This window comes from Rhinopithecus roxellana, chromosome 11 (assembly GCF_007565055.1).
Source record: "Rhinopithecus roxellana isolate Shanxi Qingling chromosome 11, ASM756505v1, whole genome shotgun sequence".
NCBI lineage: Eukaryota > Metazoa > Chordata > Mammalia > Primates > Cercopithecidae > Rhinopithecus > Rhinopithecus roxellana.
Genome location: NC_044559.1, coordinates 40,969,519 through 40,984,345, shown reverse-complemented (window position 1 = coordinate 40,984,345; position 14,827 = coordinate 40,969,519). Strand labels below are relative to the sequence as shown.

Genomic DNA, 14,827 nt, shown 5'->3' with positions numbered 1-14,827 from the left:
GGTGGCCTCTAGCCACCCGTGTCTGGTGAGCACTAGACATATGACTATCTGAACTGAGAAGTGCTATAAGTATAAAATACGTACAGGATTTCAAAGACTACAGGAAACAAAGTAAAATATCTTATTAATAATATTTGTATTGATTCTTTTTTCAAATTGTATTATTTTTGACATGCTGGGTTAAATATACTACTAAAATTAATTTATGGCTGGGCGTGGTGGCTCACACCTGTAATCCCAACACTTTGGGAGGTCAAGATGGGTGGATCACCCCGACTCTTCTAAAAATACAAAAATTAGCCAGGAGTGGTAGCACGTGCCTATAATCCCAGCTACTCGGGAGGCTGAGGCAGGAGAATCACTTAAACCCAGGAGGCGGAGGTTGCAGTGAGCTGAGATCACACCACTGCACTCCAGCCTGGGTGACAGAGCAAGACTCCGTCTCAAAAAATAAAAAAATTAAACATTAATTTACCTATTTATTTTTACTTTTTAAAGTATGACTGCTGACAACTTTTAAATTACATACATGGCTCGCACAATATTTCTAAGAGAAGTACATATACAAACAGACAATGGTCAGATTATATTTAATTTTTATTTTTTTAGACAGGGTCTCATTCTGTCACCCAAGCTGAAGTGCAGTGGCACAATTACAGCTCACTGCAGCCTCAACCTCCTGGGCTCAATTGATCCTCCCACCTCACCCCCAAGTAGCTATAGCTACAGGCACACACCAACTAATTATTGTATTATTGTTACAGACGACGGAGTTTCAGCACTTTGCCCAAGCTGGTCTCGAACTCCTGGGCTCAAGCAATTCACCCACCTTGGACTCCCAAAGTGCTGGGATTACAGGCATGAGCCACTGTGCCCAGCAGTCAGACTATAGTTAACAATAAAACTCTGACCCACAACCTCTGCAGCAATTAGACCAGAAATGTTGTAACTTGGTCAATGCCATCTTCCCAATTTTTCCTACTCCCAAAAAACAAAAACAGTTCAGGAATCCCCGCTACCTTTTTCTGTTCTGAGAAAGGGTTAATTGCAAAGGACCACTTTGCTCTTGCGTATTCCAACATAAGACCTGCCTCCACCCTTCCTCAATGATTCCTTTGTTTTTATAAAGCCCCAAATATTAACCCTCCTGTTAGCGATGTTCATGAATGGATGCTCTCCCGCTTGCAACAGTCTGAATCAAATCATCCCCTTATTTTTCTGGAGCATTCTGCTTTCATGTATCACCACCCATTATCTGACCACGAAATTAGAGCCACATTATTTTCTGTTTGTTATGATAGCACCCCACTTCTGATACGAATTTCTGAACTAATAAGAGCAAATGCTGGCAGCTATATAAAGAGACCTCAGACTGCAATGTTCACATAAAAATCCAAGGCGTCTTTAAGCAGGTCATTCTAGTTATCACCCTCTCATGTATCAGGAAGGACGAAAAAACATGCAGGGCCAATTTTTTTTCCATAAAAAATGGAAGTTCGGCTGGGCACAGTGGCTCACATCTGTAATCCCAGCGCTTTGGGAGGCCATGGCAGGAGAATTGCTTGAGCCCAGGAGTTCGAGACCAGTCTGGGCAACATGAGAAGATACTGTCTCTATAAAAAAAGAAATAGAAGTGGAAGTTCCAAACATCTCACTCACTCATGAGTTCATTGGTAAGAACTTAATCACACAGCCTTATCTGGCTGCAAAGAAGTCTGGGAAATGTGGTCCCTTGCTGGGAAACCAACCTCAGCTACATGTCTACAGCTGAGAAATGCAGTTCTTCACTGGGCAACCTATCTATAACTATGGAAGAGGAGGAGAACAGATTTTTTTTTTGAGGTCTTAATAAAAAGAAGAAAGAGGAAAAAAAAAGATAATCTTTAAGGTAATGGTGGTAGAAGATCCTAGGAAGACAATTTTGGACCAGAAGTAAAAGGCAGCAAGTCCAGGCTGGAATAGGTCAAAAGACTCTGGAAAAGATGTCCAAGAAAATGAAGTAGTATATCTAAGTATCTGATGTGTCTAAATATCTAGAGATGATATTTAGGCAGTTTATAGAAAGTTGGCATTATTCATTCAGCAACTATTTATTGAGCATCTATTATATGTGAGGCACTATTCTAGGTCCTGGGAAACAAAACAGCATACAAATACCAAAATCATTGCTTCAGGGATCTTATAACCGAGTGGAAATCTAGTTGGTATTGCATTTTTGATAAGTACACAGAAAACTGGCAAATGTTTACCCCATTTACCCCAACCTGGAGGCAACTACTTTCACCTCTTTCAGCTGGTTCTTTCAGCATTGCTCTATTCCTAAATTAACACGATTCCATTACCACTTGTGATTTTCCCTTTTTTCCTCCATTGCATTATCTGTTGAGTTTTCAAATGAAAGATTAGGATTTTGCTCTTTTTTTATCTTCTTGGTCATCATCACATATGTGAGTCCTTCACCTCCCCACCAGCCTCCCAAAATAGTTAATTATAAAGTTGGTTAGATCAATGTTCAAATTGTAACTTGATTGTGACTATGTAAACACTTTCAATAGCAAGTCATATACTAAATTGTAGCTATTTCGGTTTTCATGTACAGGTTTTTGTTTTTGTAGTCTTAAAGCTTACAAAATCTTTCCCCGACAATTTTCACCTTACTGTTATTTATCTTTCAAATTCTAGTGTAAATGTCACATTTTCAGAGAAGCCCTGAAGCATCCTTTTCTCCTACCCACAACTCTTCCCCATTCCCTTGTTTTAGAAAATTTTGTGCTGCCATAACATTGCCACAAACTGGGTAATTTATAAAGAAAATTGATTGACTGGGCGCGGTGGCTCACACCTGCAATCCCAGCATTTTGGGAGGCTGAGGCAGGTGGACCACCTGGGGTCAGGAGTTTGAGACCAGCCTGACCAACATGGAGAAACCCCATCCCTACTGAAAACACAAAATTAGCCAGCCGTGGTGGCACATGCCTGTAATCCCAGCTGAGGCAGGAGAATCGCTTGAATCTGGGAGGCAGAGGTTGCGGTGAGCCGAGATCGTGCCACTGCACTCCAGCCTGGGCAACAAGAGCAAAACTCCCTCTCAAAAAAGGATAAAATACATACATACATACATACATACATACATACATACATATATATATATAAATACATAAATGTATTTCTTACATTTATGTAAGAGGCTGGGAAGTTCAAATCAAGGTGCTGGCATCTGACAACGGCTTTCTTGCTGCATCATCATAAGGCAAACGGAAAGAGGGTGAGAGAAGGTGAAAGAAAGAGAGCATAAGCAAAAGCATGCATGTGTGTGTGTGCGTGTGTGCGTCCCTGCACACACATCGGAAGAAAGAGCCAAACTCACTTTTATAACCAACCTACTCCTGCAATAGTGACATTAATCCCTTCATAAGGGCCCTGCCCCCATAAAGGTCCTACTTCTCAGCACTGTTGCATTGGGGATTAAGTTTCCAACACACAAACTCTGGGGCACACATTCAACCCTTAGCATTCCCTCACTAGAACAGGTACACCTCTGTTTATTCCTCTTATAAATCTTCACCTATTCTTGCCTAGCACCTATTGTGAGTAATTAGTAATAAGTCTTCTACTAGGCTGTATGTTCCATGAGGGCAGAGATGGAATCTTTTTTTTCACCCCAGTATTTCCAGGGCTCTCTCAGGAATTTTTTGTTTGTTATGGTTTTTGAGATCGCGCCACTGCACTCCAGCCTGGGCGACAGAGCGAGACTTCGTCTCAAAAAAAAACAGGCTTGGGTCAGGGCAGAAGTGTGGTTACTGATAGTGGGAAAAAAGAAATCTTGCCATAGAGACAGACCTTCATGAACCCTCCCCTGGCCTTTTACATTTTCATAACTACTTATCATTATTATTGTCATTGTTATTATTTTTAGAAATGGGTTGTTTTTATTTTTAGAAATGGGGTGTTCCTCTGTCTCCCAGGCCAGAGTGCAGTAGCGCGATCATAGTTCACTGTAACCTCGAACTGCTGGGCTCAAGTGATCCTCCCACCTCAGTCTCCCAAGTATCTGAGACTACAAGTGCACACCACCTCCCCCAGCTCCATAACTACTTAGTAGCAAAACATCTTGCCGCAGAAAAATTGGAGGGTTATTCGCATTATAAAATAATTACATTTCAGAAGGATCACAGTGTCTCCTTAAGTAAAATCCGAGCAATTTTTAAAAAAATAAATCACTAAATACGCTACCAAAGAAGAAACTAAAAGTTGAAGTATTCACAGAGATGGGATTCATGACTTGCTACCCCGAAATATGGCACCTTGGCATATTAAATATTTTAAGCTGAAGGAATTTGAGAAACAGCACGTACAGGAATGGCTCCCTGGCCTTCCCCTGAAGCAGATTATAAGACCCTGCCATGAGAGCTGCCCTCCCTCCTCCTGGAGGACAGAAGCATCCTATCTTAAAGATGAAGGGACACAGAAAGGAATCTAACACACAGGCCTTGCTAAATTTCCCCTAGTTTGCTGGACTTCGCTCACATTCTTCCGTGACTCTCTTCATCAAACCTAGCATAAAAACACTTGGTTTTAACTGCTTCTTTGGATCTTAATTTCCTTATGAAGGCTCCCATTTCTTGTAAAACGTACATGAAATGAAGTGCATATTTTTCTCTTGTTAATCTATCTTTTTTTACAGGGGTCCAATGTAGAATCTAGAAGGGCAGATGGAAAAAATATTTTTCCTCCCTTATACTAGCCGCTGCTGAGTTGGTATCAAACTGCAATTTAGATAGAGTAAATTTGAATTTACAATGATTTAAGAGCAGACATTTCTATATCATACATTTAATTTGCCTGTTACTGGCCATGAAGCAAAAATATGGGATTTCCCCATTTGATGCCACGGTCTTGGCAACCCTGTCCCCTAAATGAATGAATGGAATGGTGGTAATGTCCTGGATTTGAAACTCAAGTTTTCTCAACTTACCCAAACTCACAAGAACCAGATATACAATTTAGTGTGTCAATTAATTACCTTACACTAAAAAATACAAACTACTCGTTTTTGCCCTGAAGTCAACCAGAATGTCACTCCAAAATGTGCCACTTTGGCATAAGGATTATTTTAATATTATTAATTTAATTATAGTAGTATTATCTTGATAATTGAAAAGCAGATCCAGACAGTCCCCAACTTAACGATAGTTTGACAAGATTTTTTGACTTTATGATGGTGTGAAAACAGCATGCATTCAGTAGAAACCATACTTCAATTACCCATACAGCCATTCTGTTTTTAACTTTCAGTACAGTATTCAATAAATTGCATGAGATATACAACATTTTATTATAAAACGGGCTTCGTGTTAGATGCTTTTGCCCAATGTAAATATTCTGAGCACGTTTGCAGTAGCCTATTGATGTTTGACAGGTTCCGTGTATTAAACACATTTTCAACTAATGATACTTTCTTTTTTTCTTTTTTTTTTTTTTGAGACTCATTCTCGCTCTGTCGCCAGGCCGGAGTGCAGTGGCGTGATCTCGGCTCACTGCAACCTCCGCCTCCTGGGTTGAAGTGATTCTCCTGCCTCAGCCTCCAGAGTAGCTGGGACCACAGGCGCATGCCACCACGCCCAGCTAATTTTTGTATTTTTAGTAGGGATGGGGTTTCACCATGTTGGCCAGGATGGTCTCCATTTCTTGGCCTTGTGATCTGACCGCCTTGGCCTCCCAAAGTGTTGGGATTACAGGCGTGAGCCACCGCGCTGGGCCTCAACTAATGACATTTTCAATTTACAATGGGTTTATTGGGATGTAACTCCATCATAAGTAGAATAAGCAGAGGAGCATCTGTACAAAACAAGCTCCCTACCCTTCCACTAGTGCCTAAAAGCAGGACATTTTCAAAAGTGTCCCACCTCATCTCTCTCTACCAGGGACAGAAGTTAATCACCAGAGACAACTTTAGACCCTTATCAGCCAGAGATGGCACTAGAAGAACCTACGTAACACACTTCACTCACTACCTGTAACTACCATTAGTTTCTCATGTCTCTACCTTCCCACTCTGCTGCTTTTGGAAACCTCAAACTGCTTTCGTCATTTCTCCACAAAGTTGTTGTTCTTCACTGTAAATGCTACATAATCCCCCATTCTAAGCCACCTCTTCGAGTTACTCTTCCTTGAGTTTTGCCCATATAAGATGTACATGTTACTAAATTTTTCTCTTGCCAATCCGTGCTTTGTGATAAGGGCTCCAGTGGAGAACCTAGAAAGGTAGGATTTTTCAAGCAGGACTTGAGACGCGGGTTCCGTTCTTTTCCTTCGGCTCCTCACTTTGTAGATTGCATTCAGGTCATTCCCCTCCCGTTACCATGCCCTTTTTTCATTGAGTAGATATATCTGATGGGCCTGGGGTTTTCTTAGGTACATTCCAGGCCCAGGGGAAACAGAGTTTCTTTTTTTTTTTTTTTTAATAGGACAGCCTCCTGAACCAGAAGTTCAGAGCGACTCCCACAGTTTCACTCTTGAACTTGGGTATTTTCCCCAAAAGCTGCTATAGTCGGTCTTCGTAGCTTCCTTCTCCAGGGTATCCCGGCGGCGCGCAGCGCAGGCGCCTCGCCCCGCTCCCTGCCGGCGGCTGCCAGCTTCCAGACAGAGGCCGACCCGGTGTTCGCAGCCAGGGCGCAGGCCAGGTCTGCCGAGTTTAGAGCCCCCGCCCCTCGGTAAGGAACCATCTCTGTGCCACAGGGTCTGACGCGACTGCAGAAGGAGCGCGGGGTCCTCTGAGGTTCCCCTTCTCTAAATGTGCACCTTCCTCAGGGAGACCTCGTGCAGCTGAGGGAAAGTCACCACTCAGGGTTTCGGGCCAGGGGCCCAGATAAAAGAGCTGCCATCAGCAAAAAAAGAAAAAAGCACGAAGAGGATTCCGCCCACTAATTTTGCCCAGAGATGACTCTGAGGTCTCTGAGTTTATGCTTTTCAGCTGTTGTGCAAAGACTCGCTTTGCGCTCTTATAAGCCCACTATGGGAGCTCCCGCTACACGCCGGCACATGGGGACAAACGACAACGCGCCGCCCTTGGAACACAACGCCTGGCCTGCGCTGCGCAGCCTCCAGCGGCTCTGCGTGCCCTTCCTTTTGCCCGTCTCCAATATGGCGGCGCCGCCACCGCCCCGGCCCGCCCCTCCTCCTCGCCCCGCAGAGCCGCGCCGCGCCGCGCGCTCCCGCCGCCCCTCCCCGCGCGAGCTCCACCCAGGTCGCAGGCAGCGCGGTCGGCGGCGGCTGTTTCCCGCCATTGTGCGAACTGAAGGCTAGGGGCCCGTACGCGCCCGCCTGCCCATCGCCAGGAGCTCCTCGGCGGCCTCGCCGCAGCCGCCGCTCCCTGAGGCGCGGGAGGCCCGCGCCTCGCCGCTCGCTGTGCGTGGGAGGGCGCGAGCGAGGAGCGGCCGAGCCGCCGAAGAGGAGCTGGGCGCCGGCCGGCCGCGCTCTGCCCGCGGATCGCCTCAGCCCGGTCCACGCCGGCCCCGGCCCCTGGCGAGATGCCGTGTGGGGAGGATTGGCTCAGCCACCCGCTGGGAATCGTGCAGGGCTTCTTCGGTGAGTGGCGGCGCCGGGGGGCGGGCCGGGCGGGCAGCCGAGTTTGCCGAGACCCGCGGCTGGGCCCCGCCGCGCGGCCCCCACGCGGTACCACCTCGAGGGTTCGCGCGGCCCGAGACGGCGCCCCGGGGCCTGCACCAGCCCCAGCTGGGACAGCCTCTCCCCTGGTCGCAGCAGGTAGGGGTAGGAGTCGGGCCGCAGGTACCTCCCACCTGCCCGAGTCGCAGCTCGCGAGCCGCCAAGGTGAAGTCGTGGGGCGCGGGCTGTGATTGACTGTCTCGCTCCCAGCCTGTGGCAGGGTCAGGGTCCCGGGCGCAACAAGCTCGGGGAGGTCCTCGAACCCTGAGGAGGGCCCGCAGAGCCGCGGGGAGGGAAACCACTTTGCCTGTGGGAAGCCCGCAGGATATTTCAAAACTTCCGGTGCGTCGGGGAGTGCTCGCTTGCAAGAAGTTGTTTCTAACTCCTATGTTACCCTCATTCTCTCTCTCAGAGATAAGATTTAATGTTCATAGCTTAGTTTTCCTGTTGGGATGACTTTAGAATCCATCTAGTCTGGATTTGCTCCTGTGCCAGAGCCAGTAAGAAATATTGAGCTACTTGAGTTTGTACATGGGGCTGAGAACGCTGCAGGCGAGCTTAGTAAATTTTGGTTGCGATTGCTGTTGCTACTTTACTGCGAAGGGTATACAAAGAAAAATTTATATTTGTTATCGGTAACTGGGCATTTTGACAACCGTTCCATCCCCCAGTGTCTTTTTGCACGTAATGAGTGGTGGAGTCAGACCCAACTAGAAATCACTGTGGATGGCAACACCTGACTTGTCTGGAGTTAAGTTAGAGTTGTAGAGCGGCCTTAGCTTATTGAAAAACATCTTGGGGTACTAGGGAGAAGAGGCAATAGGAAGCTAAATCATCCTCAGCAGCCAAAACCGACGGCACACAATGTATGGTATTTCTTATAGAAGGGCCTCTTGTGCTCAGGAAGTCCTTATTAATTTACCTATAATTTTAATTAGTTTAGTTATCTGGCTTCCTGGGCTGAAACTAAAGGCATTACGTTAGAAGAAAGCCTGGTAGACGTCCGGACTTAGCCAGTGAACACTGACAGCCTGATGAAGAAATTTAAAACTACCTTCATACTTCAAAAAACAAACAAAAAAAGGCGAATTCACTATATAGCAGTCAAGGGTGCTTTGAGGAAGGGGCATGTATTTCTCCACTAAATCCTAGTAATTTATCTTCATAATAATCCTAGAACTGATAATCGATGCTCAAGATAATGGCCCCAAGATGTCAAGTGAAGATTCAATTGTAGCATTGGTTTAAGAGGGTGCAGATGCATAGATACTTTTTAGCAAAAATCCTTCCAAAGTAAAAAGTTTCCGTGCTTAAAGGGTTAAATTTCAGTTACTAATATTAGAAAGTTTGTTTATGAGAAATACCCTATACTCTGATTTTGCTGGATAAATGAGATGATTTCATATTTGATAGAGATTTGAATGTATTTGTGTCAAGTTTTGTCTGCTAAGTGTATGATCCTAAGGGACACATCTCATCATAGTACAGGAAGTATGTAACTTAGATATAAAATAATAGCTTTAGAGTATTTTTTAAATTCTGTGGATTGTTGTGGGAACTTGAAGTTTGTTGATGTGCTTCTCCCAGAATGTCTTGTTCCCATGTATGTTGTGTCTTACAGAAAAATCATAATGTGTTTGTAGAAGCTATCACTGTGATTATATTGCATACCTTTATCATAACAGCGTTACAAGTATGTTTGTGTGATAACGTACAGGCACTTTTTGGTTTGATAGGAAATTGTTTTCCCCCCAAATAGGTAATGCATACATATTGTACAAAAAGAAAAAAAACAGTTAAGTAACATATCGCAGAAAAGGAAAGATCTTTAAAGATCCTTCATCTTCAAGATAACCACTGGTTCGTGGTTGTGTAGTTTATTTTCTCTGCATATATTTAGACAGTTTTTTTTTTTTTTTTTTTGAGACGGAGTCTCGCTCTGTCACCCGGGCTGGAGTGCAGTGGCCCGATCTCAGCTCACTGCAAGCTCCGCCTCCCGGGTTCACGCCATTCTCCTGCCTCAGCCTCCCGAGTTGCTGGGACTACAGGCGCCGCCACCTCGCCCGGCTAGTTTTTTGTAGTTTTTAGTAGAGACGGGGTTTCACCGTGTTAGCCAGGATGGTCTCGATCTCCTGACCTCGTGATCCGCCCGCCTCGGCCTCCCAAAGTGCTGGGATTACAGGCGTGAGCCACCGCGCCCGGCCGACAGTTTTTTTAAACTGAAAAGTTAAGTTTGGTTGTGTGGTTGTGTGTTTTATTTTGAAATATGCATTTCTTTTTCTTTTTCTTTTTTTTTTGAGACAGTCTCGCACTGTTTCCCAGGCTGGAGTGCAGTAGCATGATCTCGGCTCACTGCAGCCTCCACCTCCCGGGTTCAAGCGAGTAGCTGGGACTACAGGCACGCGCCACCACGCCCGGCTCATTTTTGTATTTTTAGTAGAGACAGGGTTTCACAATGTTGGCCAGGATGGTCTCGATCTCTTGATCTCGTGATCTGCCTGCCTGGGCTTCTCAAAGTGCTGGGGTTACAGGCGTGAGCCGCTGTGCCCGGCAGCCTGAGTTTTTCCCTTTCTAACTGTCCTTGTCATATAGTGTTGTATAAACTTATTAACCCTGTCATATGTTTTAAGTTAGATGTCACAATAATCTAGAGTGTGCTGTCCAGGGCAGTAGCCATGTGTGGCTATTTAAACGTAAATTAATTAAAATTACACAAAATTAAAAATTCAGCTCCTGGGTGTTACCTCATTTCAAGTGCTCAGTAGCTACATGTGGATAGGGGGTATTGTATTAGCACAGATCTAGAAATTCCTAACATCAGGAAGTTCTGTGTACCTATGTACAGCGCTCATCCAGAGTACACCACTTTTTAGCACGTGATGCTAGTTATTTTGGATAACCAGCTAATCACTCTCTTTCAGGATCTGAATTTGGTCACTGTGTCTTATCCATTCTAGGGGTGTGTGTGTGTGTGTGTGTGTGTGTGTGTGTGTGTGTGTGTGTGTGATGGAGTTTCGTTCTTGTCATCCAGGCTGGAGTGCAACAGTGTGATCTTGGCTCACTGCAACCTCTGCCTCCCAGGTTCAAGCAATTCTGCCTCAGCCTCCGGAGTAGCTGGGATTACAAGCATCTGCCACCATGCCCAGCTAATTTTCTTTTTCTTTTTCTTTGTTTTTTTTTCTGTTTTTTTGAGACTGAGTCTCGCTCTGTCGCCCAGGCTAGGGTGCAGTGTTACAATTTTGGCTCACTGCAGCCCTTGCCTCCTGGGTTCAAGCAATTCTCCTGCCTCAGCCTCCCGAGTAGCTGGGATTGCAGGTGCATGCCCCCATGCCCAGCTAATTTTTGTATTTTTAGTTAAGACGGTTACACTATGTTGACCAGGCTGGTCTTGAACTCCTGACCTAGTGATCCACCCACCTCGGCCTCCCAAAGTGCTGGGATTACAGGCGTGAGCCACCATGCCTGGCCCAGACCCTCATCTCCAATGCTACTGTCATAATTAAGGCCATTGTAGTCTCTTTCCTGGATGCTGGAACAGCCCTGTAACTGGTTTCTTGCCTCCAGTCTTGCTTCTCTTCCACCTTCCACACTGGAACCAAGTCCTTCAGTGACTTCTTGTTACCCTTACTATCTGATCCAGGCCTTTTAAAGTGGTTTATGAGGCCCTTGTTGGCTCCACCCTTGCCTTGCTCTCAGACTTTATCACTGCGTGCCCCCTCCTCATACTCTCCATCCCAGCCGCACTGAACCTTCTTTCAGTTCTTTGATTTTGAACCTGTGTCTAGGCCTTTTGCGTCTGCTATTTCTTGTGCCTGATTCCCCCTCTGATCCCATGTCCACTTTTCTGGCTAAGTCTTACTTTTCCTTTGGGAACCTAAGTTAGGTACTAGAGTAGGGTACCCCTGCTCCACGGTACTGCAGGATCCTATTATACATGTCTTTGAAAAATAGTGTGTAAAGCGCATTGTTGAAATTCCTTATTTCAGAAGTTCCTTTGCTGGATTTTGACCCTGCGAATTCGGGCCTGTATCTGCATTACTCACCACTGTATCCCAATTTCCTAGAATATGCCTTGTACATTGAAAGTGCTCAGTGGACACTTGTTGAACAAAAGCAGTGGAAAGACTGATTAATCAGAAATGTTGTTAATTGAAATGGCTAGTGAGATCACAAATCTCAAAATTTTTCTTTTCTTTTTTTTTTTGGAGTCAGAGTCTTGCTCTGTTTCCCAGGCTGGAGTGCAGTGGCGCGATCTCGGCTCACTGCAACCTCAGCCTCCTGAGTTCAAGCCATTCTCATGCCTCAGCCTCTCAAGTAGCTGGGATTACAAGCGTGCACCACCATGCCCGGCTAATTTTTATATTTTTAGTAGAAGAAGGGATTTTGCCATGTTGGCCAGGCTGGTCTCGAACTCCTGGCCTCAAGTGATCCATCCCTCCCCCGCCCCCTTGGCCTCGCAAAGTGCTATGATAACAGGCGTGAGCCTCTGTGCCCAGCCTCTTTAGCTGTTTTCCCTTCAATTATTGGTTAGACCAAGATCATTATTCTGGTTATATTTAAGGTTCTTTGGTTGTATCTAACAGAACTAGACTAGCTCAGGCAAAAAAAAGCAGTGTTAGGTGGATGGGGACAGAGCAGACTATTTTATCACTAGTGTTTTAGAGAATTTAAAGCAATAATAAAATGAACTAAAAGTTAGTTGGTCTGCTTTTTATTATCACCATGAATCTAAGCAGACAATCCATACCCTTATTGTCTGTACCCACCTTGGACCTCTCCTACCACTCTGTCCTTGGTAGGCCACTGAAAAAAGTTAATTTATATTAAGGCTATAAAACCCAACAGCAGGGAGAGTGGTTGGGTATTCGAAGAGACTGAGTGGAATCAGGAACTGGAAAGCTAGCAGGAATCCAAGCAATCAGTATTTCTCTCTTGGGCTACATTCATCTCTGCACACTTTCTCTTTCTCTACTCCATGTCTCCCAAATTTACTTGTTCTCAGTTCCAACCCACGCTAGCTAGCATCTTTATTTTCAGGCATAGAAAATCTGATTGACACAACATGGAGTCAAGAATCCATTCACTCAGGGATCAGTCATCTGTGGCCATGGCACAGAGTTAGATGGGACAGTCGTGACTATTATCCACACCTCAACAGTGGGGGCGTTCTCAGAGAAGAATAGCTCTGGCAGCCATGGCAAATGGCATACGTAGGAGTTTTTAAGTTATAATAACTTACACATGGTTTTAAAAATTCAACATGATGGTATGAACTGAGTGAAATATGTACTCCCTCCATTGAAGTAACCACTTTTTTTTTTTTTTGAGACAGAGTCTCGCTCTGTCACCCAGGCTAGAGTGCAGTGATGCGATCTCGGCTCACTGCAACCTCCGCCTCCCAGGTTCAAGCAGTTCTACTGCCTCAGCCTCCTGAGTAGCTGGGACTACAGGTGCCCATCACCACACCCTGCTAACTTTTTGTGTTTTCGTAGAGACGGTGTTTCACTGTATTGCTCAGGCTGGTCCAAAAATTTTTTTTCTTTGAAATATAATTCACATAACAAAATTTACTATTTTAAAATGTACAATTTAATTTTTTTAACTGTATTCATAATGATGTTGTGCAACAGTCATCACCACTATTTTTTTCTTTGTCTTTTTTGTTTTCTTTTTCTTTTTTTGAGACAGAGTCTCACTCTATTGCCCAGGCTGGAGTGGAGTGGCGCAGTCTTAGCTCACTGCAACCCCTGCCTACCGGGTTCAAGCGATTCTCCCGCCTCAGCCTCCCAAGTAGCTGGGATTACAGGCATGCACCACCATTTCCGGCTAATTTTTTTGTTTTTAGTAGAGATGGAGTTTTACTACGTTGGTCAGGCTGCTCTTGAACTCCTGATCTCAGGTGATCCACACGCCTTGGCCTAGCAAAGTGTTGGGATTACAGGCGTGAGCCACCACGCCCGGCCGCCACTATCATTTTCATCACTCCAAAAAGAAACCCCATACCTTTAGCAGTCTCTCCCATTTCTTCCCCTCTTCCATCCTCTGGCAACAACTATACTTCTGCCCATGGATTTACCTATTCTGGACGTTTCGTGTAGATGAAGTTATACAACATGTGGCCTTTGGGCTCTGGCTTCTTTTCATTTACCATGATATTTTCATGGTTCATCCATGTCATAGTATGAATCAGTACTGCATTCCTTATTTTATGTATCTATCTATCTATCTATCTATCTATCTATCTATCTATCTATCTATGTATCTATCTATCTATTTTTAAGTGACAGAGGGCTCACGGCAGCCTTGAACTTCCAGTCTCAAGTGATCCTGCAGCCTCAGCTTCCCGAGTAGCTGGGACTACAGGCATGTATTACCACACCCAGCTAATTTTAAATCATTTTTTGTAGATTTGGGGTCTCACTATGTTGCCCAGGCTCCACTCACACTGCCTCGGCCTCCCGAAGTGCTGGGATTACAGATGTGAGGCACTGTACCCAGTCTGCTTTCCTTTTTATGACTGAAAATAACATGCCATTGTGTGTCTATACTGCATTTTGTTTATCCACATATTTGCTGGTGGACGCTTGGGTTATTTCCTGCCTGTTGTAAATAGTGCTGCTATAAACATTCATGTACAAGCTTTTGTATGAATAAATTTTTTGGTTCTTTCCCAGATATACCTAGGGATGGAATTGCAAGGTCATATGATAGTTTTATATTTAACTTTTTGAGGGACTGCTGAACTTTTCCACAGTGGTTGCACCATTTTACTTCCTGGGTTCAAGCAATTCTCATTCCTCAGCCTCCCAAGTAGCTGGGATTACTGGTACCCGCCACTAAGCCCAGCTAACTTTTGTATTTTTAGTAGAGATGAGGTTTCACCATGTTGGCCAGGCTGGTCTCAAACTACTGACCTCAGGTAATCTGCCTGCTTTGGCCTCCCTAAATGCTGGGATAACAGGCGTGAGCCACCATACCCGGCCTAAAATGCTTTTTTTTTTTTTTTTTTTTTTTTTTTGAGGCGGAGTCTCGCTCTGTCGCCCGGACTGGAGTGCAGTGGCCAGATCTCAGCTCACTGCAAGCTCCGCCTCCCGGGTTTATGCCATTCTCCTGCCTCAGCCTCCCGAGTAGCTGGGACTACAGGCGCCCGCCACCTCGCCCG

General features: G+C 45.1%; 1 protein-coding gene across 2 annotated transcripts in view; it reads left to right on the top strand.

Moving 5' to 3' along the window:
• Positions 1 to 7,147: 7,147 nt before the first annotated feature.
• Positions 7,148 to 14,827, top strand: part of MCMBP (minichromosome maintenance complex binding protein) — a 46,388-nt gene continuing 38,708 nt past the window's right edge. For both annotated transcript variants that reach the window (XM_010375986.2, XM_010375985.2), the window contains exon 1: positions 7,148 to 7,587. In XM_010375986.2, the coding sequence (XP_010374288.1) occupies positions 7,530 to 7,587 (58 nt within the window). In that variant the 5' untranslated portion in view covers positions 7,148 to 7,529. The remainder of the gene's footprint in view (positions 7,588 to 14,827) is intronic.